This window comes from Pygocentrus nattereri, chromosome 14, assembly GCF_015220715.1.
Source record: "Pygocentrus nattereri isolate fPygNat1 chromosome 14, fPygNat1.pri, whole genome shotgun sequence".
NCBI lineage: Eukaryota > Metazoa > Chordata > Actinopteri > Characiformes > Serrasalmidae > Pygocentrus > Pygocentrus nattereri.
The window spans coordinates 28089335-28113726 of record NC_051224.1 but is presented as its reverse complement, the minus strand read 5'-3'; the positions used below and the strand labels follow the sequence as shown (position 1 = coordinate 28113726).

Genomic DNA, 24392 nt, shown 5'->3' with positions numbered 1-24392 from the left:
ATGTGAAAACCAAAATTCATTCTTGCTTTAGATTGGGAAGAAACAAAAAACCTTGCACTGCACGAAGACAACTCAAGAGTGTCTGAGTCCAGAATCTGAAAGGATGGTATCAAGAGGGCTTACAAATCAAACAAATAAGCTGCTGGTATTCTCAGGACAATGGACTGCCCACCTCAGAGTCTACATCTCAACATTAGGGAGTGTTTTTGGGTCATTTAGATCAAGAGACACAGAAAATGCAACTTCTAAGACTGAACTTCAGAAGGGTGGAAAAATGATCCCTGCTGCTGCTTTTAAATAATAGAACTAAGGTCATGGGTGGACACATTAAACACAGAAAAATTCATATTACATTTAACTATTTAATTTTAAATAATTCATTTTTTTCTCTTTTCTGCCTTTTCCCCCATGATGCTATAAAAAATGAAGAACAGTGACCATTTTGATTACATAAATGACTGACTTTTGTACAGTACTATATTTCAAAAGGGCCTGCATTTTTTAAACCACCTGAACCCACTATAAATGCAACTTCTTCCACATACTTATTTTCAAACTAACTGGAAGGCCAGAAACAATAACAATCAATGAAGATAATAAAAAAAACAATTTTTTTGTCAAAACCCAAACGTGCTTAAATACTTTCCACAACTTAAAATAGTTAACATTTCCATTAGCAAAAGAAAGCCAGCGTGCACCAGTTCAGTGTCGTGTGTGAATTTTGCAAACGAATGTCATTGTTAGCCATGATTTAGCAAGTATGGGTGGCATATTCCTTTAAGAAGTTAAATGCATACACAGTAGACACCTTTAAGAGGTGCTGGCATGACCAACCCCCTTCCCAGTACAAATACAGATTCCCAGACACCCTGCAAAGGACGGTTGAGCAGAGGTAGGTACAGTCAAGCTTATTGGCTGGTCGTGCTGTTTAAAGAAATTCTCCAGTATTATTAACCTAAACTCTATACATCGCATCAGTATCAAATGGTTGTTAACCATGGATAATGATAATGATGCGTTTTCTTGTACTTTACAAGAATAGCTTTGTCTCGTGCCTCAATGTAATTGTGTACACTTCAAATGTTTGTTTCTTAAGAGTTCGGCACATGCCCAATGGCTTTTATTCTAACTGAAATTTAAGTCAGTGGGTTTTTTTTCTGTTCTTTTCTGAATATAGGCAAACCTTTAGCAAAATTATTGTCCATGGCAATCGACCATATGCTGCTGATGTAGCTGAAAAAACACTGAAGCATTTCTTTAGGTGAGATGGATGTGGAGCTTGCTGGCTACTTTAACTGTCTCATAGACCAAATCGCAACCCAGTTGCTCAGTCCAAACTATTTTACTACTTTATACTAAAAAAAGAAATACACACACACACCCCTTTTATCACATAACCAGACACCACTCTTAAAACAGAATCAGCACAGTGGACACAACCATCCAAGTCAATTTTGTATTCAAATTTAACTTAAACAACCAGACGGAAACTGTCACCCTAGGACTTGGACCCTGAAAAGGCCAGATAAATTCAATATTATTGCAGATCACATCAAATCTTCACTTACTTTTCCAACTTTCCTGCACATCCACAAGTCCACTGGGGCGGGGGGGGGGGGGGGGGGGGGGCAGTATAGTGCCCTTAATTCCTTTGTGTAAAAAGATTTGCTGTGAAAAGTAAATTTGCTTATATTAAAAAAAAAAAAAAAAAAGCCTCTCTAAATACAAGCAAACTTCTTGATGCCTTGTGGGAGCAGAGAATTACCAGTTATACGCTTTTCAGTCAAAAGGTTTGCCAGCTGCTTTATTTCGAGTGCTTGCTGTCAGCGCAGTGCTACAGAGGGGCAGGTAATCCAAGATTCAAAAAACTTATACATTCTTGTCTCTCTCACTCCTGCTTGGCTCCAGGTGCTTCCGTGGTGTGAAAAATTATACACAAAACTCAATTTCCCAAGCTCCTCGGCAGCTGTGCAGCCCATCCCCCTAACCCCAAATCTTTTCCTTTTTCATAGTGGTTCTTCCTAGGCTTTGACAATTATTACATCAACAATGGAGTAAGAGGGGAAAAGAAAAAGGATTGCTGAGAGAGAGAGAGAGAGAGAGAGAGAGAGAGAGAGAGAGAGAGAGAGAGAGAGAGAGAGAGAGAGAGAGAGAGAGAGAGAGAGAGAGAGAGAGAGAGAGAGAGAGAGAGAGAGAGAGAGAGAGAGAGAGAGAGAGAACCTTGTCCCTTTCCCCGGCCATCCTAAAACCTTTATTATTAAATGTTTTGTTGTGGGTTTGTTGTTTTTTTTTTTTTTTTTTTTTTTTATTTAAAAAATTTTTTTAAAGATCCTGTTTGAATTTATACAACCAAGCTCCACTTAAACCTGGCCATTTTCAAAACCCCTTAAACTCCTCGTTCAGCCTCCCCAAACAGTAGTGTCTCATCTCTGGCCATGCAGGGCTGAAATGACAGGTGTTTGCTGGGTGCTTCCAGGCTGAGAGACGGGTGGCCACGTGGGCGGCTGATGTGCATGTTGGTGGTGGTGGTGATGGTGGTGGTGGTGGTGGTGATGGTGAAGGTGTGCGTGGTGGCCTGTGGGAGAGGAGGGGGGCAGCCAGGCGGGCTGGTGGTTGGGTGGTGATGAAGCCCAGAAGGAGCTGAAGCCTGGCATAGATGCAGGGGGAGGGGAGCAGGCCATGGGGACCTGAGCTGGACCACCGCTGCCTCCGCTTGTGCACTCGGATGCTCGCATCTTAGAGAACATTGTGATTGCATCAGGAAAATTGGGTGGTGTGGCTGGAGTGTTGCGTGGAGTACACATCTAAAACAAAGATTGAGAGAAAAAAAAGCCAATGAGTTAAAAACAAATACATCCTAGATGTAACTAATGATTATGACTAATTTATTATTATAAATTAGTTAACCCACCATCTATTGTTTCTAATAATGAACAAACTTATGTTCCTGCTTCACTGAAAAGTCATTTAATGAAGAACTTATTCATTTTTTCTTGAAAAGTAACGTAACTTTGTCGTCCACTGGACAGTGCCCCACTACCATTTTTGAGCTGTCTTTACAAATTGTTGGATTGGTTTAGAAATTTCACACTCAGTTTGTTCCCACCCATATAAGTCTTCTCACAAGAACAAATTTAGTTAGTATCTTGGAATGACTGCGCACACATTCTAGATCCAATTATAATACTACAGGAAGATTCACTCAAAAGAGGCCCCTAATATTTAATCATAATTAATAAACTCTCTCTAGGATGAAGCAATCTTCATGGGCACTGGACAGTCGTTGCAACTTCTAACCTCCGTTTGCAACTTTCGGGCACAGAGCCCCGTACCCCTTCATATCGAACCACCTTCAGACAGCCTGTACCTGTTTTATTTAATCTTATTTATTCTTAACTTTTATTTCTTGTTTTAGTTCTTCTCTTAGTTCTTTATTACTTTAACTTATTTTAATTAGTTTATTATTATTATTATTATTATTATTATTATTATTATTATATTATTTTATCTCTTTTCTTCTGATCTTAATCTCTTAAAAATAAAACTTGGTTTAATTGATATCTATTTTTTTCCACTGTTATTTTTAAATTTTCTTTTAAATGTAAAATGATTAAATATAGATATTATTTTCTTTGTCATGTCAATCCCTGTTTTTGTAAATGCTCGGCTACACTGAAAATGAGGGTTGCCCTCAATGTACTTCTGAGTCAAAATAAAGGTTGATTGATTGATTGACTGATTGATGTGTTTGACAGAAAAGAGATCACTTCCAGCATAACATGTAACGCAATCGATTACAGATACATTAAGGTATGTAGCATATACTTTATAATCACTAAGCTACAGTCATACAGCCACAGCTATAATACATCGTAAACCTTATAGAGAGCTTTTGAAATTATCATGTTGCCAAAAATCTTAAGTTCTAGAATCGTTGGCCCCAGTTTCTTTTGATGCGACAAGGATATCAGCAAGGCAGATTTCTCACACGGTGGTAGACACAGGTTTTTAATTATCTATCAAGATTGCACGCCAAGCATGAACAGATAAAGCTTTGTGAGGACTTTTACCCCCAATACGTAACTAGAGTCAAAAGTTCATCTTCTATATCCAATCAGCCTGAAGTCAGAATGTATGCGATTGGCATCATGCTCAGCACATGAGTATTAGTCCCATGATCTCAATTAAAGTCAAGGTTTGTTTGCGCTGACAGTAAATCTGGCCTCACTATGCACTTCAACTTTGCATAGCTGTCCATGTGGTGCTGAGAAAAACAGGCCAACTCATCAATAGCCATCTCAGGAACTGATAATTTTTCATTTAACGTACAACACACATACAAACTGACAGCCATAAATGAACAAAGTACTCTGCCAGCGGAGTGGAGCTATATTTAGAATACATGGCTATGAGTGCTGGCGTCACTTAATCAAAATCACCATACATTCACTTCGATTGTTACGGATGCAGGCTGTCTAGGTGAACATGAACATAAAAATTTACTAGTGTTGTACACAAAAGTGGGCACTGTGGTAGTTCAAGCCATTAGACACATTTTTATGTTACTACTCCAGTGGTGGAACTTGCATAATTTTCTTACATCGTATTCCAATAATGTACTCTGAATAAATCATATAAACAGAATTAGACCTACTGCTGCATCATAGTTGTGACTGTCATTATACTGAATACATCTCTTTATATTGTGACTATGATGTGATATCTCAGAAAAATCTGGTGAACACTCATAACATGGTTAAAGTCAGCATATATACACACAAAGACGCACGCACGCATCTAAGCTTCTTATGGGTCGCAGGGGGTGATGGAGCCTATCCCAGCAGTCATTAGGTTAAAGGCAGGATACACCGATGACAGGTCACCAGTCCATCGCAGGCCATCATCATGAATCATAAACACAGTTTTCTGCTTGATTACACTGATTGAACTGACTGTTCTGTTGATTTAATATTGATTGTGGTGATTACCTGGTGATACTGCTAAGTCACCTAATTAAAACGACCAGGCAAGCTGAGTTTTACCAGACTGCTATTGAACATACGGTATTTGTCACTCACACAAGTGCAGTGCAAAATCTTGAAATATATACAACACTTTTTTTATTCATAAGCACATAAACTACCTAAAAGACCGAAAAAAATATTTTACTATTTAACTATTTATTTAATCACGTATTGCGATGTGGGTGTCTATTGTAACAAATCGGAACACAGTCAGTGTTCTTCTGCAAGTGTGTTGAGCTGCCCAATGAATGTGAATAGGTGACTGGCTTCATAGGTCTTGGAGGAAGTACTGGTTAGACTTTACCCTCCCCAGCTTAACCAGTGGCAAGGTTAAATTGAGGGGAAATAAAATAAAATGTAAAAAAAATGACAAATGTATCGCATATATGATACATGGTGCATTTTGCTGGTTTGAAAAAAAAGTGTGACTTCCATGGTGTTGCATCATTAAATTATTCCAGAGTTTTCTTTGAAGAATTTTAAAGGGAGATATCGAATGTTTTCAATGTATTTATTTTCCACATGCCATCACCAACTAAACTTGGGCAGTCATGGGCTGGAGGTTAGGGAACTGGCCCTGTGACCGGAAGGTTGCTGGTTCGATCCCCAGTGCCAACAGTCCATGACTGAGGTGTCCTTGAGCAAGACACCTAACCCCCAATTTCTCCCCGGGGGTGCCGTGGATAGGGCTGTCCACCCCTATGTGTGCTCACTGCCCCCTAGTGTGTGTGTATTCACTTGTGTGTATGTGGTGTTTCACGTCATGGATATGTTAAAGGGGAGGTGGAATTTCCCTGTTTGTGGGATTAAAAATAGTATCACAACTTAAAAACAGTGCTCTGTGGTTGGTTATTCTGCAAGTCAGTCAAATTGCCTTTCCTTTCAAAGTTGCCGTTGAACGACAAAATGCATGAGACTCTGGGAGGCAACTGGCAAAAGTCGGTCATACAAGACTATACGAAAAGAAGGTGTGGCTTAATTGGCTCATTAGTCATCTAGCTTACTGGCTGGCTTGACTTATTAGCTAACACACTCTTGCGTCTTGTATTGGATGGACAAACTGACATGATAAAAATAATAAATGAAAATTAATGAAAAATACTTTAGCGCATGGTTATCTTTGTGTCCACATCAAACTCAACTCTAGTGTTTTTGGCAAAAAACTCTCTTTAAGGCTCATCTGACCATTTTTCTTCCAATCAGTGCCTTAAATGAAGGTTAGATTTTTGCTAATATTTAGAATGAAAGCTCAAGAAGAGTAAGTAATTAAGAATATTTTGTTCATGACTACCAGGGGTGCCAATATTTGTAGACGACACTGTATATAGTTTTGTAGGACATGTAAGTAAAAAGGTGGGGGGGAGAAGAAGAGCCTGTTTCCGCTTTGCTTAATACAGAGTGTCTTCAGTTTGATCCTTCTTTTTTTTTTTTTTTTTAGGGCAGTCACAACAGTGTGTGCCTGACCTCGTGTAAACACGACCCGCAGAGCAGCTCTCAGAGGAGACCTTTATGAGCAAGGGGTTTCTCTCAGCGGAGCTTGCCCCAGTCTTGAGAGAGCACGGCTGGGACAATAACAGCCCCTGCGCAGGCGAAGAAGCTGAGGAGAGGGGGTGGAGACAATGAGAAAATGTGTGAGTGACACAGAGAAGCAGAGCACAGAGTTAAGCAAGTTCTCTTGAAGGGATATGGGCCCAGACATGTGACTCAAGGCCTCAGTGGCCAAGCAGTAGACTGCTCAGGTCTCTCTCTCTCTCTCTCTCTCTCTCTCTCAAACAAAACAGCACAAAAACAGCATCCTTTGCCATTCTCAACAGCACTCCCTTCAGCACTCCATTCTCACTTCCTCCAACTGGATCCATGAGAGAAACTATTACTGAGCTATTAGTGGGCTAGATCTGTCAAACTAAGTGTGCAGGTCTAGAGTCTTTACTGTGAGAAAAACAGCCCGATTCATCAAGAAGTTACATTTTAATCAGGTTTTTTTTTTTTTTTTTTTTTTAAATCAGACAAAAATGTTTAATTAATCAATTGTGACCAGAGATGGAACTTCAAAAAAAAAAAAAAAACAACTTGGGGAAGTAATTAATTCCCATGCCTGGTGAATGGTTAACAGAGAGATCACAGCAACAGCCATCAGTAATGGGGGAAACAAAAAGGTTTAAGAGGTTGTTATCCATTTATTGTTTTATTTCATGAAAACATGAAGACAATAGTATTCCCATACATGAACATAACTGAACATGCTTGGTGATGTGATATCCTACATTAATTAAACACCATATTTATTGTACCTAACAGAGACTGTTCTATAAACTGAGCTGTACAACTGTGCTGGTAGAATACACTCAGTACTACAGGCAGATATCACATCTGTACATGCCACCTATATGGTCTGATTTACATTTTAGTTCATTCGCCGACCAAAGCATCAAGTTTTAGACATCAGAAAAAATGGCTTCAGGTCTTGGAACAAATACAATAGTAAAATAATGTCTATGTTTCAGACTACCGTAGACAAAACAGCCTCAGAGAAGAAGGCATCAGGCTTCAATCAGTAAAATACATATTTTTCTTCATAATCATCCTCTTTAGTGTAGGTGTTTTTTCTACAATTGTATTTTGTTGGAATTGCTGTATTGAAACTGCTGTATTGAAACTAATATCTAATAACAGACATCCGAGAGTGTATCACATTAATCTAAATGGGATGAAAAGGGGGATGGTAGTTTTAGAAGAAGAATGGGGAGGAAAAGGGGGGAGAGTATAGTCAGACTGACTCTCTCGCTCTCTCTCTTTTTTTTTTTATTAAATAGCATTCCCCTCAAATCGAATCCTTACCATGACAGCCCTAAATTGACAAAAGGCTAGTCATATGTGCAGCCTTAAAGAAATGAGTCTCATTCTTTGTGTTGTCTAGATGTGTTCATGATCATGGCGCTGCTTGTCGATTCTACTAAGCAGTTTTATATTACACTACTGTTGGGTCATTCCTGTAAACTGCACTCCAAAATGCCAATACTGCTAACAATGATCTCTCTTACACAATGCTAGCCGACATCTACTGACCCTCATTCATTAGCAGCACTGTTAGAAATTTAAAAAGAAGTGCTCCATTGAGACAGCTCAGGGGAGCGTCTTTCTCAACACACAGAAATAGCTACTGCTCATGCTCGCTTGTGCACCACCTCCCCACTCTAGTCCCTTCCAACCAATCACATCTTTTGTTGCCCTGCATTGCTCCACCTCCTTGCCTCTGGCTGCATGATGTAATGGCTGCACCCAAAATAAAAACAAACCATCCCACCACCCTCCCTCCCCCACCAACACACAGACACACTCACTTCCTGCCACTGCCTTGCTCAAGCATGCTCCTCCCATGGTAGCGAACATGCACGTACACCCATGAGGAGGAGGTGGGGGCGGAAAGAAAACAAAAACAAATGAATTGGTGAATGAGGCCCACTGATATTCATGCTTTTGGTTGTCTTAGGAAAAAAAAAAAATGTAGTGTTTAGTTATCGGAAACATAATTATACTCTCTTGAGCCCCTGCCACCCAACATGTCTGTGCACAGTCAGGGTGTAAACAGCCTTGCTGATATGATGGTCAACAATATTAAAAGTAGAGGCGGGTGACATGTTGTCGTTAAAATGGCTGTCACAATATGCTTTCATGACACATCACAAGTACTGCCAGTATTTCTGGAACACTGGATAAATGTACGCTTCATAAAAATGTATTAACATACATTGTGGACAGCCTGTAAACAAGACATGTTACACTTCTACATTAAAATTGCACATTAACAAGGAGCTGATTGTGCACCTTTGTCACTATCTTATTAATGCTTTACAATTGTTTGATTTTGCTCCTCTTCCTTATCATAATGAATGACAAAAGTATTCTTTTTCTGTTTCTATTAAAACATGGCATTACTATTTTGCTGGTGCATGGTGTCTATTCGGGCAATCGTGGGCTGGAGGTTAGGGAACCAGCCCTATGACTGGAAGGTTGCTGGCGTGATCCCCTTGGCTGACAGTCCATGACTGAAGTGTCCTTAAGCGAGGTACCTAACCCCCAACTGCTCCCTGGGCACCGTGGATAGGGCTGCCCACCATTCTGGGCAAGGGTGCTCACTGCCCCCTAGTGTGTATTCACTAGTGTGCATGTATCAGTTGTGTGTGAGTAGTGTGCATGTATCAGTTTGCTCCATCGCCGGTGGTTTTGTCCTCCAACGCGGATTTAATTCATATTCCCCGATGGAAATACATCCACCGAGGGTCTCGCTGGTCTTTATATGAGGACATATCGGGTTCACTGCATTCCATTGGAACTACTGCTCGCCATTCCTGCTGTGCTCGTCGCAGATTGAGTCGTGCAGTTGACCACAGCGTCCTAGTTTACCCAGCCTGGTCGGCTAACACCTCAGCTGGAACCGACACTACCAACGTCAACTTTGGTCTACTTAACATCTGCTCGCTAACAAGCAAGGGACTTATTATTCAGGATCTAATTATACAAACGGACCCTGATGAACTTGTGTCATTATATAATACTGGTCTTCAGGCCAGTCTTCACTCTTTTGCCCCACTGAAATCACGTACGGTTCACTTTTCACACTCAGCTCCCTGGTTCACGCCTGCGCTTTGGCTCTTGAAAACTAAGGGCTGACAATATGAGCGATTGTATCGCAAAACTGGTTTGTCTGTTCACAAGGACATGTACAAGGACCACATGTTACATTACAAGGACTCATTATCTCAAGCTAAATCAAACTACTATAGTGGGAAAATTATTTCTATGAATGGTGACACTAGATCACTCTATGCATTTTATAAAAAAAAACTGTTCAACCTCCGGACTCTATTCCACCGTACCTGTGTACTACTACCTTCTGTAACTCACTTATGTCTTTTTTCAATAAGAAAATCGAAAATATTTATAAGAGCTTTAAAACCCAGCCTTCATCTACAACTGTCTCTGAATCTCTTAACTTTCCCCTACTGACTCCCACACTTCCTAGTTCAACCTCTAATTATCCCCTTTCTTCAACTTATTTTTCGTCTTTCTCCCTTCCTCCTATCTCTGAACTTTCTGATCTTATCTCTAATACTAAACTATCTACTTGCACACTGGACCCTCTCCCCACAACACTGGTCAAATCTTTTCTTCCTTCTCTGCTTCCTCTAATTACTGCTATCATTCACTCTTCTCTTACGACTGGTATTGTACCAGTAGCCTTCAAAACTGCAGCTATTAACCCGATCTTAAAAAAAACCTGGTGCTGAGCCTACTGATTTTAATAACTTGATCAATCTGGTTTATGTTCTTCTCATAGTACAGAAAAGCACTTGTTAGAGTCACTAACGATCTCCTCTCTGCAGCCGATTCTGGACTTCTCTCTGTTCTAATCCTTCTGGATCTAAGCAATTCCATTCTTCTTCATAGATTGTCTTCCATTGGGATAACTCATACACCACTAAATTGGTTTAAATCATATCTTTCAAACCGTACTCAGTTTATCCAGCTCAAAACTTTCACTTCTCAACCTTCTCCTGTTATTACTGGTGTTCCTCAGGGCTCTGTCTTGGGATCCCTTCTTTTCATAGTCTATCTTCTCCCCCTAGGTAAAATCTTTCGCAAATATAATATCAACACTGTTATGCGGATGACACCCAGCTCTACCTTTCCAGCATGCCCACTTCCACTTTCCCCCTGCCCTCCCTTAATGACTGTCTATCTGAAATTGAAACCTGGCTTTCTCACAACTTCCTCAAATTAAATGGTGATAAAGCAGAGCTGCTACTTGTGGGCACCAAATTAAACCTCTCCAAAACAAATAACTTTTCTCTTACTATTGATAATTGTTCTGTCTCTCCCTCATTTCAGGTAAAGAGTTTGGGTGTCATCCTCGACAGTACCCTGTCATTCCAATCCCACATTAATAACATCACTTGATCTGCTTACTTTCACCTCAGAAATATTAATCGCTTGTGACCCTCTCTTTCCTCTGACACTACTGCTATTTTGGTTCATAGTCTTGCCTGGATTACTGTAATTCTCTCCTTTTTGGGCTCCCCCTAAAATCACTACACAAACTTCAAATGGTTCAGAACTCTGCTGCACGTATCATTACAAGAACTCCTTCTTTCCATCACATCACTCCTGTTTTGCATCAGCTGCACTGGCTCCCGGTTACTCAACGCATACAATACAAAATATTACTCCTTACTTTCAAAGCAATTCATAACCTCGCCCCTCCGTATATTTCTGACCTTATTAATCTCACTTCACATTCACGATCACTGAGATCATCTGCCTCTATCCACCTGTCTGTACCCACTATACGCCTTAGCACCATGGGAGGTAGGGCCTTTAGTACCTCTGCCCCCAGGCTATGGAATGCCTGACTAGGGAACCTCCTGACTTAAGGAACTCTTGACTCTATTTTACGTTTCAAGTCGGGTCTCAAAACATATCTCTTTAGATCTGCATATAACTCCTAACTCCTATCACTCTGTTTTATTAATTTTATCCATTTTTATTTTATTTTCACTTATTTTATTTTATACTTTGAGTGTTATCTCTTGGTTTTTACTGTGTTTTTTTACTGTGTTTTATTGTTTTACTGTTTATTTACTATTATTATTGTCTCATTTTATGTAAGGTGACCTTGAGTGTCAGAAAGGTGCCGTCAAATAAAATGTATTAATAATAATAATAATAATAATAATATTATATTAGTGTGCATGTATGTGGGTGCTTCACTGCACGGATGGGTTAAATGCGAAGGTCTAATTCCACAGTGTGCAAACACAGTTGGCTGATGGTTCTGAATTCATATTTCAACTCATTCACATATTCAACATATACTGTATTCTCCAAACACGAGTGCCCCACAATATAAAATTAGTATCATGGTAATTGAGCCACAATATGATCTTATTCCATGATATTTAATGACTTGTGTGTCGTTTTTGCTGCAACATTTCCCAATATAATTTGATTTATTGATTTCAAAGGCGAATTACCTCCAAAGGAAAATTAATTTTAATGTACTGAATTTGTGCAATTTTTATTGAAACTTAACAGAACCAAAAATCATGACTCCTGGCATAGACTTGCATGCAGCCTCCATTTTGTCAATTAGTCCTTGGACAACAACAACATGTACTAGTCTTAAACCTTTCTTTCGTACAGTTGTAAATACACTTACCATCTGGTGGTGGTGACTGGGGATATTAGCCTCCTGGAAAAAGGAACTTAGTGCAGTCTGTGGGGGGAGAGAGAGAGGGAACTTAGTGCAGTCTTGTTGGGGGGAAAGAAAGAAAGAAAGAAAGAAAGAAAGAAAGAAAGAAAGAAAGAAAGAAAGAAAGAAAGAAAGAAAGAAAGAAAGAAAGAAAGAAAGAAAGAAAGAAAGAAAGAAAGAAAGAAAGAAAGAAAGAAAGAAAGAAAGAAAGAAAGAAAGAAAGAAAGAAAGAAAGAAAGAAAGAAAGAAAGAAGTTATGAGACAGGAAATTGTTAGTAAAAACATATCAACAGTGGAACCGCATAAACTCTCCACAGGGAAAAAAAAAAAAAAGGTTCACATTATGCCCTTGCCCCTCCTCCCTCATCTCTGATCTGTGGGTCAGTCAGGAAGCAGATCACATGACTGTGGGGTTAAAACTGCTAGCCAGCCTTCAAAGCCACACAGGCCTAAACCTTTAAGTGTGAGCCAGCTAGACCTTCAAAAATCACACATAGAACAAAGTATGCAAAAGTCCTTGAAGTGTGTAAGCTTACCACATAAGTTATATCTCTGATAATGTCACCACAGACCTAGTTTGACACCACTTCTTCCTTTCAGTGTCCTTTGCCGGTTAGCGCAGACTGCAGGCTTGATAGCATTTGAAAACACAGTGTCATGCTTGAGATGCACAACAAAACGACATAAGCAGAAAGGAAAGTTCGTGGTTGCATGCAGCTCCTGATATTTGTAGCCTCATTAAACCAACCAACCAAATGAACAACAGTGCCAGTACATAAAATTATTCTTTAAAAATGGAATTTATCGCCTTGGATGCTGGGTTTGGCACAGAGTTTTGGTTTTATTTCAGTACATCACTATCAGTATTAGTTATTAGTATTATCATAAATTAAGTCATGATGTGCTTTTCTCAGTATTTCATGGGTATTTTCAGTACTTGTAGAAGCAGCATCAATGAAAAAGATCTATAACAATAACAGAAAGCCTGCAAACAACAACAACAACAGTACCTGCATAAACTTCAGAGCAACAGTAGTTGGTTTGATTTCAGCCTATTAACTTATTGCACTGCTAAACAGTTTATCTTGCAAATATTAAATATGTTGTACTCAAAACGTGGCACTACTGTTTTGTTGCTAGAGTTTGTCCATTCCAGCTTGTTTGCAAAACTTAGAAAAATTAAATATTATGATAATCTTAAGTATACTTACATTTTTGCTAAATAAACCAGGCTTAAAGCCTGTCTGTTGTGTTTGAGGAACACAGTGACTTACAGCGTCATAGAAGGTGACTCGATCATGATTCATACTCAGAACCAGACACAAGCAAACTGATTCTTCTCTTTGTGCCTGAAAAACATTAACAGCAGCACTGCTGCCCTTACAGCCAAGATTGTGGTTCTAAAAGCATTACTGGCCTGTAAGTATTGCCCAACAAGTGAATGGCTGGCTTCCTTTCTCTACAAATTTTCTTCCTTAACAACACTTCCTGCAGTGTATGGTGTGTGTGTCTGTGTCTCTCTCTCCCCACTGTTAGTCCCCTTCCCCCAACCTCACGAGCTCCCCCTCTCTCGTTGTTTGACAACAGCAGTGGTTAGCACAGGAATGTCTGCTGCTTGACGTGACACACATATCAACACAAACGCGCAGAAATTGCTGTTGCCTCTTGCGTTAAAAGGACCACAGAGCTTCTTTGTCATTAAATCTTTACTCTCTCCTTTACTCTTTATGCTCCTATTCACCCTGAAGTCAGTTTTGTTTATGTGAACTGTTCTCATTCAAGTGCTAGTCTTCAGCTCATTTCCTATGACCATACAGGCACACAAACCCACTGGGCCTCGGTACACAACAGCTTTTAAATGACTCTCCCAATTACAACAAAACCAAAATGACAGCTACTTTACAGGACACGAAGGGCTCAAAGTGGAAATAAGACAACGTGCAAACCTGCCAGTGAACCCATCATTTAGAAAGATGGAGCTAAAATAAGCTGCATTTTGTCTTTATGTGGTACAGGGAGTCTGTCATACAATCAAAAAAGCTAAAATGACATTTTATCTGGACAGTATTATGGCTACAGTTATTATGCAAACTTACTGATAAATCTGCTATGATACATAAAAAATTTGTTTGGAGTGCACGTTTCTACACAACCAATGTGTAAAAGACACTCTTAGTCCCATCATTTAAAGCTTTAAGATTTCTTTAAGATTCAGATGTATGCATCAAAAAAGTCTGTTTCTGTGTATTTATTTTTAGTACAAAAGTATTTTTAAAGCTTTCTTGTTTTTGCCTTTATTTTCAAATGACAATTCAGCAAGCTTTATAAAACAGAACATATCCTTCAACCATCCTAATTTTTATTACTATTATCATTATGATTATTATTATTGGTGCACAACTGTGTCAGAAACATACTGGTATCAACAGATATTTGTTTAGAAAATATATTGGCATAAGACAGATGCTTAGATTTGACCATTACTCAAACTGATATCTGATTACATATTTACTGTAATCTGGAAAAGCAGAATGTTTGGATGATGCCATTGTGCTACTGTGATAAAATTGCCTGCTTTCTAAATAATGTTATTTCAAGTGGATCTAATGACAAGTTCTACAGTTGTCTAGAGAGAGAGTGTGAGTGAGTGAGTGAGTGAGTGAGTGAGTGAGTGAGTGAGTGAGTGAGTGAGTGAGTGAGTGAGTGAGTGAGTGAGTGAGTGAGTGAGTGAGTGAGTGAGTGAGTGAGTGAGTGAGTGAGAGAGAGAGAGAGAGAGAGAGAGAGAGAGAGAGAGAGAGAGAGAGAGAGAGAGAGAGAGAGAGAGAGAGAGAGAGAGAGAGAGAGAGAGTGAGTATGTACACTAAATCACCTGGTCAAATTACAGCTCTGTCACCAGATTGGTCTTCAGAAGGGCCATTTGAGGAACCATCTGGAAACTAAGGCTGGGAGTTGGAAAGGCTTCAGCACTGACCTCTGAGCTAAGTTGCTACACTTTTCGTAACCAGAGGCCTAGTCTTTGAAAATGATCAACCATTAACTGTTGTGATCTAAACAATGAAGCAGCCATGTCCTGCCTGTGTGCTGGTAATAAGGTGTGGTTCACTTCCTTCTCTCTCAGACAAACTTTCACAATTTGTGGTCAAGCAGAAAACGTTCCAACGTCACTTAGTTAACCATAGTTAAGTCTTAAAGGCATGACAGAAAACAACACCTACAACAGACAGTAAAGTTTACATAATGCATGTAACAAAGCCAAAGCTTTGTGTGTATAAGGACATTTAATTAGATGTGTTGATTTGCGCACATCTCAGTATAATCCCTGACCCTTTATTTTATGCAAAGACATGGGGAAAAAGACACTATACCACTCTGTGAGTGGAAAAAACACCACCAAGCAAAGTGACTGAATTCTAAAGACAAATCATTAAAATGTTAATAGCTTTGATAACCCTAAAAGACAACCAAGTTCAGAGGACGTTCCTTTCAAATCTCATGTTATGAGTGGAAACATCATGGAGTCATAGGGTTCGTAGGTTCACAAGGTCCACGTTAATATCGCCTCCTATACGGTCCATAATTCGCCATACACGCCTGACAAGCATAAACAAAGCGGGTATTGTCAGTGCTGGCAAACCGGGTTCATGCAGTTGTAACCATTAGCCGATTCATGCTACTCTTTGTACACGACCAGCACAGTGTCGGTAGTAAACATCCCCCGAAGCGAAAAAGCCTGCCTCGCTTTCTTTGACTGAAACGTGGGGAACGTAAACACAAAAACGCTCCCATAATATTTCAAAACATTCGAAACGAAACCGAAAAAGCCTACAGTGACACTGTAAAAATACAGTAAGCAAAAATATACAACTAAACGTCTGATTTTTAATACATTTCTGGAACATTTATTGCTCAAGAACACTACTAACAGCTACTGGCCCTGCGTAGCTTACAAGACATTTCTGAGTTTTGCCTGATCTCTGCTTGACGTAAATAAATGTTGATGGATATCATCTATTTAGCCTCCTCGACATAAGCAGCTATTACCAGTTCCTAGTGTGATTAAAGTCCATCGGCTTCTGAGAAAAAAAAAACAACGGGGAAATCTCGCTAACAAGCTAACTAGCCGTACTGACACGACGGCGGCCACAAACATAGTTTAAAACAATGTTCCTATAATTGACAGAAAAATAGTTTTAGAATTTGACATATTTGCTTCACGATTCACTTTGACGACCCAAACTAAATCTGGAAAATGCACCTTATTTCTGAACACTCTTTTCCGTCTGAGCATGTCTTCCGGATTAGCTTTAAAACGCATGCCTCGTTATTAAATTGGTTAACGTTACACGTGTAGAAGAGAAAGATGGTTACATGTCCCACATTTCAAGTTCAGGAACCGCATTCAATGCAGCACACGGCTTTACAGCAGCAAACCTTAACAATGCAACCCCCTAAGGAAGGTTTTCAGACATTATAAACACAGCTAATTCAGCTACCTCGAATTGCCAGTGGGCTGCTTGGAGAAGCTGCTTTGCCTGGTCAGCGGCACAACCAGCAGTCAAAACAAACTGGTTAATCATCACTTGATGCCTGAGTTCGTCCATATTCACCGACATGATCGCGCTTCACACTTCCCGCACTCGTGTATGTTAAAATCACAGGGGTAACAAATAGTAGCTCAGTACGGTTCAATTTTCGAAATTAATCCCCGGCCAGGCCCTCGCTTCCACTTCTCGGCTGCTCGCCTTCACTAACAACAAATATTTTATGTCATCACCAACAACAACCCAAACTCAGCGTCTGATTGGACAGCAGTGAAAAGGAACTACTACATGCCGACGTCCCATTGGCCATTCGGCACAATGTCAGTCGGTTCGAGTGACGTAATTTGAAACCACACGTTTTCAGTGATTGGATACCGGAAAATCGCAAAACAAACTCTTATTGGTCAGTGAAGAAGGACGGTGTTACAGAACAGTAGCTAATATTATTGGTTGGGACATTTTTCACATGAATTTAACTGAAAAATAAAACCCAGGCACGGTCTATATAAACAGGTAGAAATACACTACCGTTTGGAATAATTTGTCATAGAAATTACTGCTGTTCAGTAATAAATTCTACAGTGTGGATTGAAATGTTATGAACTAGACACCAAAACGTAAACGGACATTTTATTCACAATTTAAAGTCTTTTAGCAAAAAAAAAAATAAAGTTATGACAGTTATTAAATAGTAAACTGTAATTATTTGTTTATAGCCATCTCTGGACAAAAATACTATGAATACCTAAATCTGAAGAGCTAGTTATCACTTTTAGAATATCAGGCATGTTGTGTATTATTCATTTTAATATAATTTTATTGTTTATTACTATGGAATCATCTGCAGCCCAGTTCAACATGTCTTTTACAGCTTCCTAAAGATAGTTTGAAACCTTTAAAAGATTAGCATTGCATTAGAATCATTTTATACCTTTACCTGCAATAAAATTGTTTTATATTATTGAAAATTGTGATTCCAAACTTCTGAACAGAAGCATATAATTATTAAAATAAAACAAAATCTTCCTGCTCTATATGTTTTGTTTGGGATGTAACATATCACTCCATTAGACTTGTTCTCAGATTAAAATATATCTACATAATAATAAATAATAAAACATTAATGTAGAAGTAATCACGGATTGACGTTATTGTTCAGTTAAGTTATATAGAATAAACAGAGAATATGAACAGAGGATAAAGTCATGCAGATTTAGGATTTTACTGCATTTGTCTGTTGCTAATTGTCCGTTTACCTACAGAAGTAAATTCACCTTATGTTTAAAAGACTGTAATCAGAGAGTGTGCTGAGAGAACTAACACTTTGAAACAAGCTCAGGAGGGTCAACCTTCCCAGCTGCGAGACTGAATAATTCAGATTGGGAGTAGGAAAAGCCGATTACAAAGAAGGTTATGTATAATGTATTGGAGCTGGGCGTTTCCTTAGTATTGAGTATTTAATGGTGGCATATTAAACTGGATGTGAAGATACAGTATCATTAATAGCCACTCAAAGAATGTGAGATCAATTATGCCTATGGAACACAATGAAAACACATTATTTTATGCTTTCTCCTCTGAATAAATAAATAAACATATATACACTGCTCAAAAAAATAAAGGGAACACTCAAATAACACATCCTAGATCTGAATGAATGAAATATTCTCATTGAATACTTTGTTCTGTACAAAGTTGAATGTGCTGACAACAAAATCACACAAAAATAATCAATGGAAATCAAATTTATTAACCAATGGAGGCCTGGATTTGGAGTCACACACAAAATTAAAGTGGGAAAAACACACTACAGGCTGATCCAACTTTGATGTAATGTCCTTAAAACAAGTCAAAATGAGGCTCAGTGTTGTGTGTGGCCTGCACGTGCCTGTATGACCTCCCTACAATGCCTGGGCATGCTCCTGATGAGGTGGCGGATGGTCTCCTGAGGGATCTCCTCCCAGACCTGGACTAAAGCATCCGCCAACTCCTGGACAGTCTGTGGTGCAATGTGGCGTTGGTGGATGGAGCGAGACATGATGTCCCAGATGTATTAAATCGGATTCAGGTCTGGGGAACGAGCGGGCCGGTCCATAGCTTCAATGCCTTCATCTTGCAGGAACTGCTGACACACTCCAGCCACATGAGGTCTAGCATCCCCCTGCATTAGGGGGAATCCAGGGCCAACCGCACCAGCATATGGTCTCACAAGAGGTCTGAGGATCTTATCTTGGTACCCAGTGGCAGTCAGGCTACCTCTGGCGAGCACATGGAGGGCTGTGCAGCCCTCCAAAGAAATGCCAACCCACACCATTACTGACCCACTGCCAAACCAGTCATGCTGAAGGATGTTGCAGGCAGCAGATCGCTCTCCATGGCGTCTCCAGACTCTGTCACATCTGTCACATGTGCTCAGTGTGAAAATGCTTTCATCTGTGAAGAGCACAGTGCACCAGTGGCGAATTTGCCAATCCTGGTGTTCTCTGGCAAATGCCAAGCGTCCTGCATGGTGTTGGGCTGTGAGCACAACCCCCATCTGTGGACGTCGGGCCCTCATACCATCCTCACGAAGTCGGTTTCTAACCGTTTGTGCAGACACATGCACATTTGTGGCCTGCTGGAGGTCATTTTGCAGGGCTCTGGCAGCGCTCCTCCTGTTCCTCCTTGCACAAAGGCGGAGGTAGCGGTCCTGCTGCTGGGTTGTTGCCCTCCTACAGCCTCCTCCACATCTCCTGGTGTACTGGCCTGTCTCCTGGTAGCGCCTCCAGCCTCTGGACACTACGCTGACAGACACAGCAAACCTTATTTCCACAGCTCACATTGATGTGCCATCCTGGATGAGCTGCACTACCTGAGCCACTTGTGTGGGTTGTAGAGTCCGTCTCATGCTACCACGAGTGTGAAAGCACGACCAACATTCAAAAGTGACCAAAACATCAGCCAGAAAGCAGAGGTACTGAGAAGTGGTCTGTGGTCCCCACCTGCAGAACCACTCCTTTATTGAGTGTGTCTTGCTAATTGCCAATACTTTCCATCTGTTGTCTATTCCATTTGCACAACAGCATGTGAAATTGATTGTCAATCAGTGTTGCTTCCTAAGTGGACAGTTTGATTTCACAGAAGTTTGATTTACTTGGAATTATATTGTGTTGTTTAAGTGTTCCCTTTATTTATTATTTGAGCAGTGTATATATAGATAGAAAATATATAGATATGGTCCAAATTTAAGTATATAAACTGTGGACGTAATCTGAAGAGGTAGATCTATAGTTAGGTGGCTAAGCTAAACTGTCAAAAACTATGTTAATTACTTGGATCATGCTATGTACCACTCAAATCACACAGAAGAAGTAAAATGAATTTAATAAATTTATAAAGTGTCTTCTATACCTAAGTGACTACACTACCAAAGTCCATAGTTGCACTGTAGCTCCCTGAAAAAAAATCCTTACTTGAGCACCATCAGGAAGATTACATTCCCCTTTCAATGACCATATACAGTGAGGAAAATAAGTATTGGAACACCTGCGACTTTGCAAGTTCTCCCATTTAGAAATCATTGAGTGGTCTGAAATTTTCATCTTAGGTGCATGTCCACTGTGAGAGACATAATCTAAAAAAAAAAAAAAAAGAAATAAAAAAAAAGAAATCACAATGTATGATTTTTTTAATAATTTATTTGTGTTACTGTTTCAAATAAGTATTTGAACACATGTTAAAATCAATGTAATATTTGGTACAGTAGCCTTTGTTTGCAATTACAGAGGTCAAACATTTCCTGTAGTTTTTCACCAGGTTTGCACACACTGCAGCAGGGATTTTTGCCCATTCCTCCACACAGATCTTCTCCAGATCAGCCACATTTCGGGGCTGTCCCTGAGAAACATGGAGTTTGAGCTCCCTCCAAAGATTTTCTATAGGGTTTAGGTCTGGATACTGGCTAGGCCACTCCAGAATCTTGATATGCTTCTTACGGAGCAACTCCTTGGTTATCCTGGCTGTGTGCTTTGGGTCATTGTCATGTTGGAAGACCCAGCCATGACCCATCTTCAATACTCAAACTGAAGGAAGGAGGTTGTTCCCCAAAATCTCGCAATACATGGCCCCGGTCATCCTCTCCTTAATACAGTGCTGTCGTCCTGTCCCATGTGCAGAAAAACACCCCCAAAGCATGATGCTTCCACCCCCATGCTTCACAGTAGGGATGGTGTTTTTGGGATGGTACTCATCATTCTTCATCCTCCAAACACAGCGAGTGGAATTAAGACCAAAAAGTTCTATTTTGGTCTCATCTGACCACAGAACTTTCTCCCATGACTCCTCTGGATCATCCAAATGGTCATGGGCAAACTTAAGATGGACATGTGCTGATTTAAGCAGGGGAAACTTCCATGCCATGCATGACTTTAAACTACGATGTCTTAGTGTATTACCCACAGTAACCTTGGAAACAGTGGTGCCAGCTCTCTTCAGGTCATTGACCAGCTCCTCCCGTGTAGTTCTGGGCTGATTCCTCACCTTTCTTAGGATCATTGATACGCCACAAGGTGAGATCTTGCATGGAGCCCCAGTCTGAGGGAGATTGACAGTCATGTTTAGCTTCTTCCATTTTCCAATAATTGCTCCAACAGTTGATCGTTTTTCACCAAGCTGCTTGGCAATTGCCCCGTAGCCCTTTCCAGCCTTGTGGAGGTCTACAATTTTGTCTCTGGTGTCTTTGGACAGCTCTTTGGTCTTAGCTATGTTAGTAGTTGGAGTCTTACTGATTGTGTGGGGTGGACAGGTGTCTTTATGCAGCTAACGACCTCAAACAGGTGCTTCTAATTTAGAATAATAAGTGGAGTGGAGGTGGACTTATTAGAGGCGGACTAACAGGTCTTTGAGGGCCAGAATTTTTGCTGAGTGACAGGTGTTCAAATACTTATTTGCAGCAGTAACACACAAATAAATTATTATTTCAAATAAAAATCATACATTGTGATTTCCGGATTTTTTTTTTTAGATTATGTCTCTCACAGTGGACATGCACTTAAGATAAAAATTTCAGACCCCTCAATGATTTCTAAGTGGGAGAACTTGCAAAGTCGCAGGTGTTCAAATACTTATTTTCCTCACTGTAAGAGAATATATTTAGAATGTTTATTTGAATCACATTGAAATTAATATGAAACAAATACAAGACATACAAGACTGCTAATGCATTGTTAAACACAGCCAAGGTGCCCGACTGTGCATGAGAAAATAAAAACTACTCCTATGGCCTAAAGCCTAGTAAACTTGGACATACATTGTATTTGTTAGAACCATTTGTCAAAAAGTTTTTTGTCAAAGTATTATTTATAATTTTCCATGATTTGGCAAAACCATGAAGTAGCAAAAGTAATAAACACTCTGGGGTTTCATATGAGTTGTTTAGTCTGGAACAGTACCATGAGCCAAGGCTGACCAAATCCAACAAAAGAAACCTTGTAATTCCGTTTTCATTCTACCACAATGCACTGAAACAGTGATTACATGAAGAGAGAGATTTATCAAAGGTATACAAAGATGGAATTCAGTGGATTCTAAGCATTACACAAACAAAGCAGTAAATACTAGGTGATGTCTACTTTATTGTAATACATCTTATAAACAGTTTATTTGATATACACTTGCCACAGACTTTACATTGCTATTGTCTGTTTGTTGTTAATCTGTAGTCAAGTCTGACTTGCGCTGGAATTCCCTTTCCTCTTTATTCCTGCCTGTAATTGGATGGTGAATGATTGATACAAGGGACTTTAGACTTTCAGAGATAATGATGTAGTCTCTGTAAACTTCAATGACACACTCATTAAGATGACATGCGTGATTTACCCTATACTTCCCCTTATTAATAAATCAGCCTTGTGTTTCTAGGATTCTGTATGCAGGTTACTGGTTAAGAAAACTCAATGTGTAATGCAAAGACTTCTTCATTAAGCTTCATTCAATGTAAAATTCGTATTCTGAAAGACCTTCTTCGCAAATTCTGTAAGCTGTATATTAAATGTGCTATAGGAGCAAAGATGGATTTTCTCCCCTCCGTCTTGAATTTTCATTTTGTAGTTTCAGCGTGTTATTTTTAGCAAACAAAATTCATTTTTGAAAAGGTTTGTAAATAATTTCAAACCCTCAAGTGGCTGAATCTGAAATGACAAACTGCCAGAATTTAATCCATTTGCGCCCTCTACTGTTTACCATGACATACTGCCTTTAATTGTTTATATATGTGTGTGTGTGTGTGTGTGTGTGTGTGTACATATATATATATATATATATATATATATATATATATATATATATATATATATATATATAGAGAGAGAGAGAGAGAGAGAGAGAGAGAGAGAGAGAGAGAGAGAGAGAGGGAGAGAGAGAGAGAGAGAGAGAGAAAAAGAGAGAGAGATTTGTGTGTGTTGCTATATTGACTGCATTTCTTTGGCTATTTTTTTAATCTACAAGAAAGTAAGAGCTACTGTTGCCATGAGTGAGCAAACATTTGATTATATAATATGTTGCTGAATTTGTGGCCTACTTACTTACTTAATATACCACTGATACGGGCTAAAAATACCTTAAATTGAGCCGCTTAGTTCATGACGTCCTACAAACCTCACAGAAAATCACTGTTTTACTATGACTTCAAAGAAAACCATTATATTCTGAGTTATATAACGTGAGGCATGTAAACAAGGCTGACAAGGCGAAACAAAAAGGAATGTCTCGATATACATTTCACGGGTGGCTGGCAACAAGGCGAGAGGTGAAAGTACTTCAAGCACTGTCTGCTGCTCCTTTTCTCTCACTTTGTCAACAATTGTCACGTTTTCAGTGGAGTTTCAGTGGTAACAGAAGACAGATTTCAGCTGAAAAAAAGTTGCCATAAAAAGATGACAAAAAGTGATAATTATTAAAGAAAGCGAGAGCACTTCTTTCCATTTATTCTCCGACAGAAATCTAAAAAGGCAGAGAGGGAAAACGGTTTAAACTCTCAAATACTCCATTAGTGTGGCTGAGAGGCTTCCTGTAGCACTTTACAAAGGCAAGTGTCAAGCAATAAAAAAACAAGACTTTTTCGTCGACTTAGCATCGAGGACGAAGTTCCCCGAGTCTCTGCTGCTCTGCTCCTCACATGAACATCATTTTACTGATTCTTCTAAAATGATTTTGTCAGGGGAAAAATGTAGCTAGGTTAACTTACAGTGCCTACATTTGAAGGCTGTGCTGGTTTGTTTCAATCTTACCTACTACAACCGCTGCAAGTATTACAACGAACCTCTAATTTTAACGGGCCATTTTCACCCGTCTGCACATTTAGCTTGGTCTGCCAAAATGAAAGATTTCATCGTTCTTGCCCTTTTGCGAGTTACCCTGAGTTTACTAGCGTGACGAACAAACCTGTGAGAGAGTGATTAAAATGAAGCTCTATAGCAACCGCCCAGCCAATAGAACAACGGCAAGCTGTTTACATGGGGGTGTAGCGTTGCTACGGTTACTGGACAGCCCTAGTGCAGCAGGTATTAAAGTGCCCCCCGGTCAGAAGGCCCCAGAGACCTG

The 24392-nt window shown here is 39.6% G+C and overlaps 1 protein-coding gene across 1 annotated transcript; it reads right to left on the bottom strand.

Annotated features, from left to right (window-relative positions):
• Positions 1–1776: 1776 nt before the first annotated feature.
• ubald2 (UBA-like domain containing 2) lies at positions 1777–17015 on the bottom strand. The gene is made up of 3 exons (XM_017716993.2): positions 16767–17015; positions 12241–12297; positions 1777–2804 (listed from the first exon to the last, which is right to left on the bottom strand). Exons 1-3 carry the CDS (start codon positions 16884–16886, stop codon positions 2424–2426), a joined length of 558 nt encoding a protein of 185 aa, XP_017572482.1. The 5' UTR covers positions 16887–17015; the 3' UTR covers positions 1777–2423.
• Between the last annotated feature and the right edge of the window lie 7377 nt (positions 17016–24392).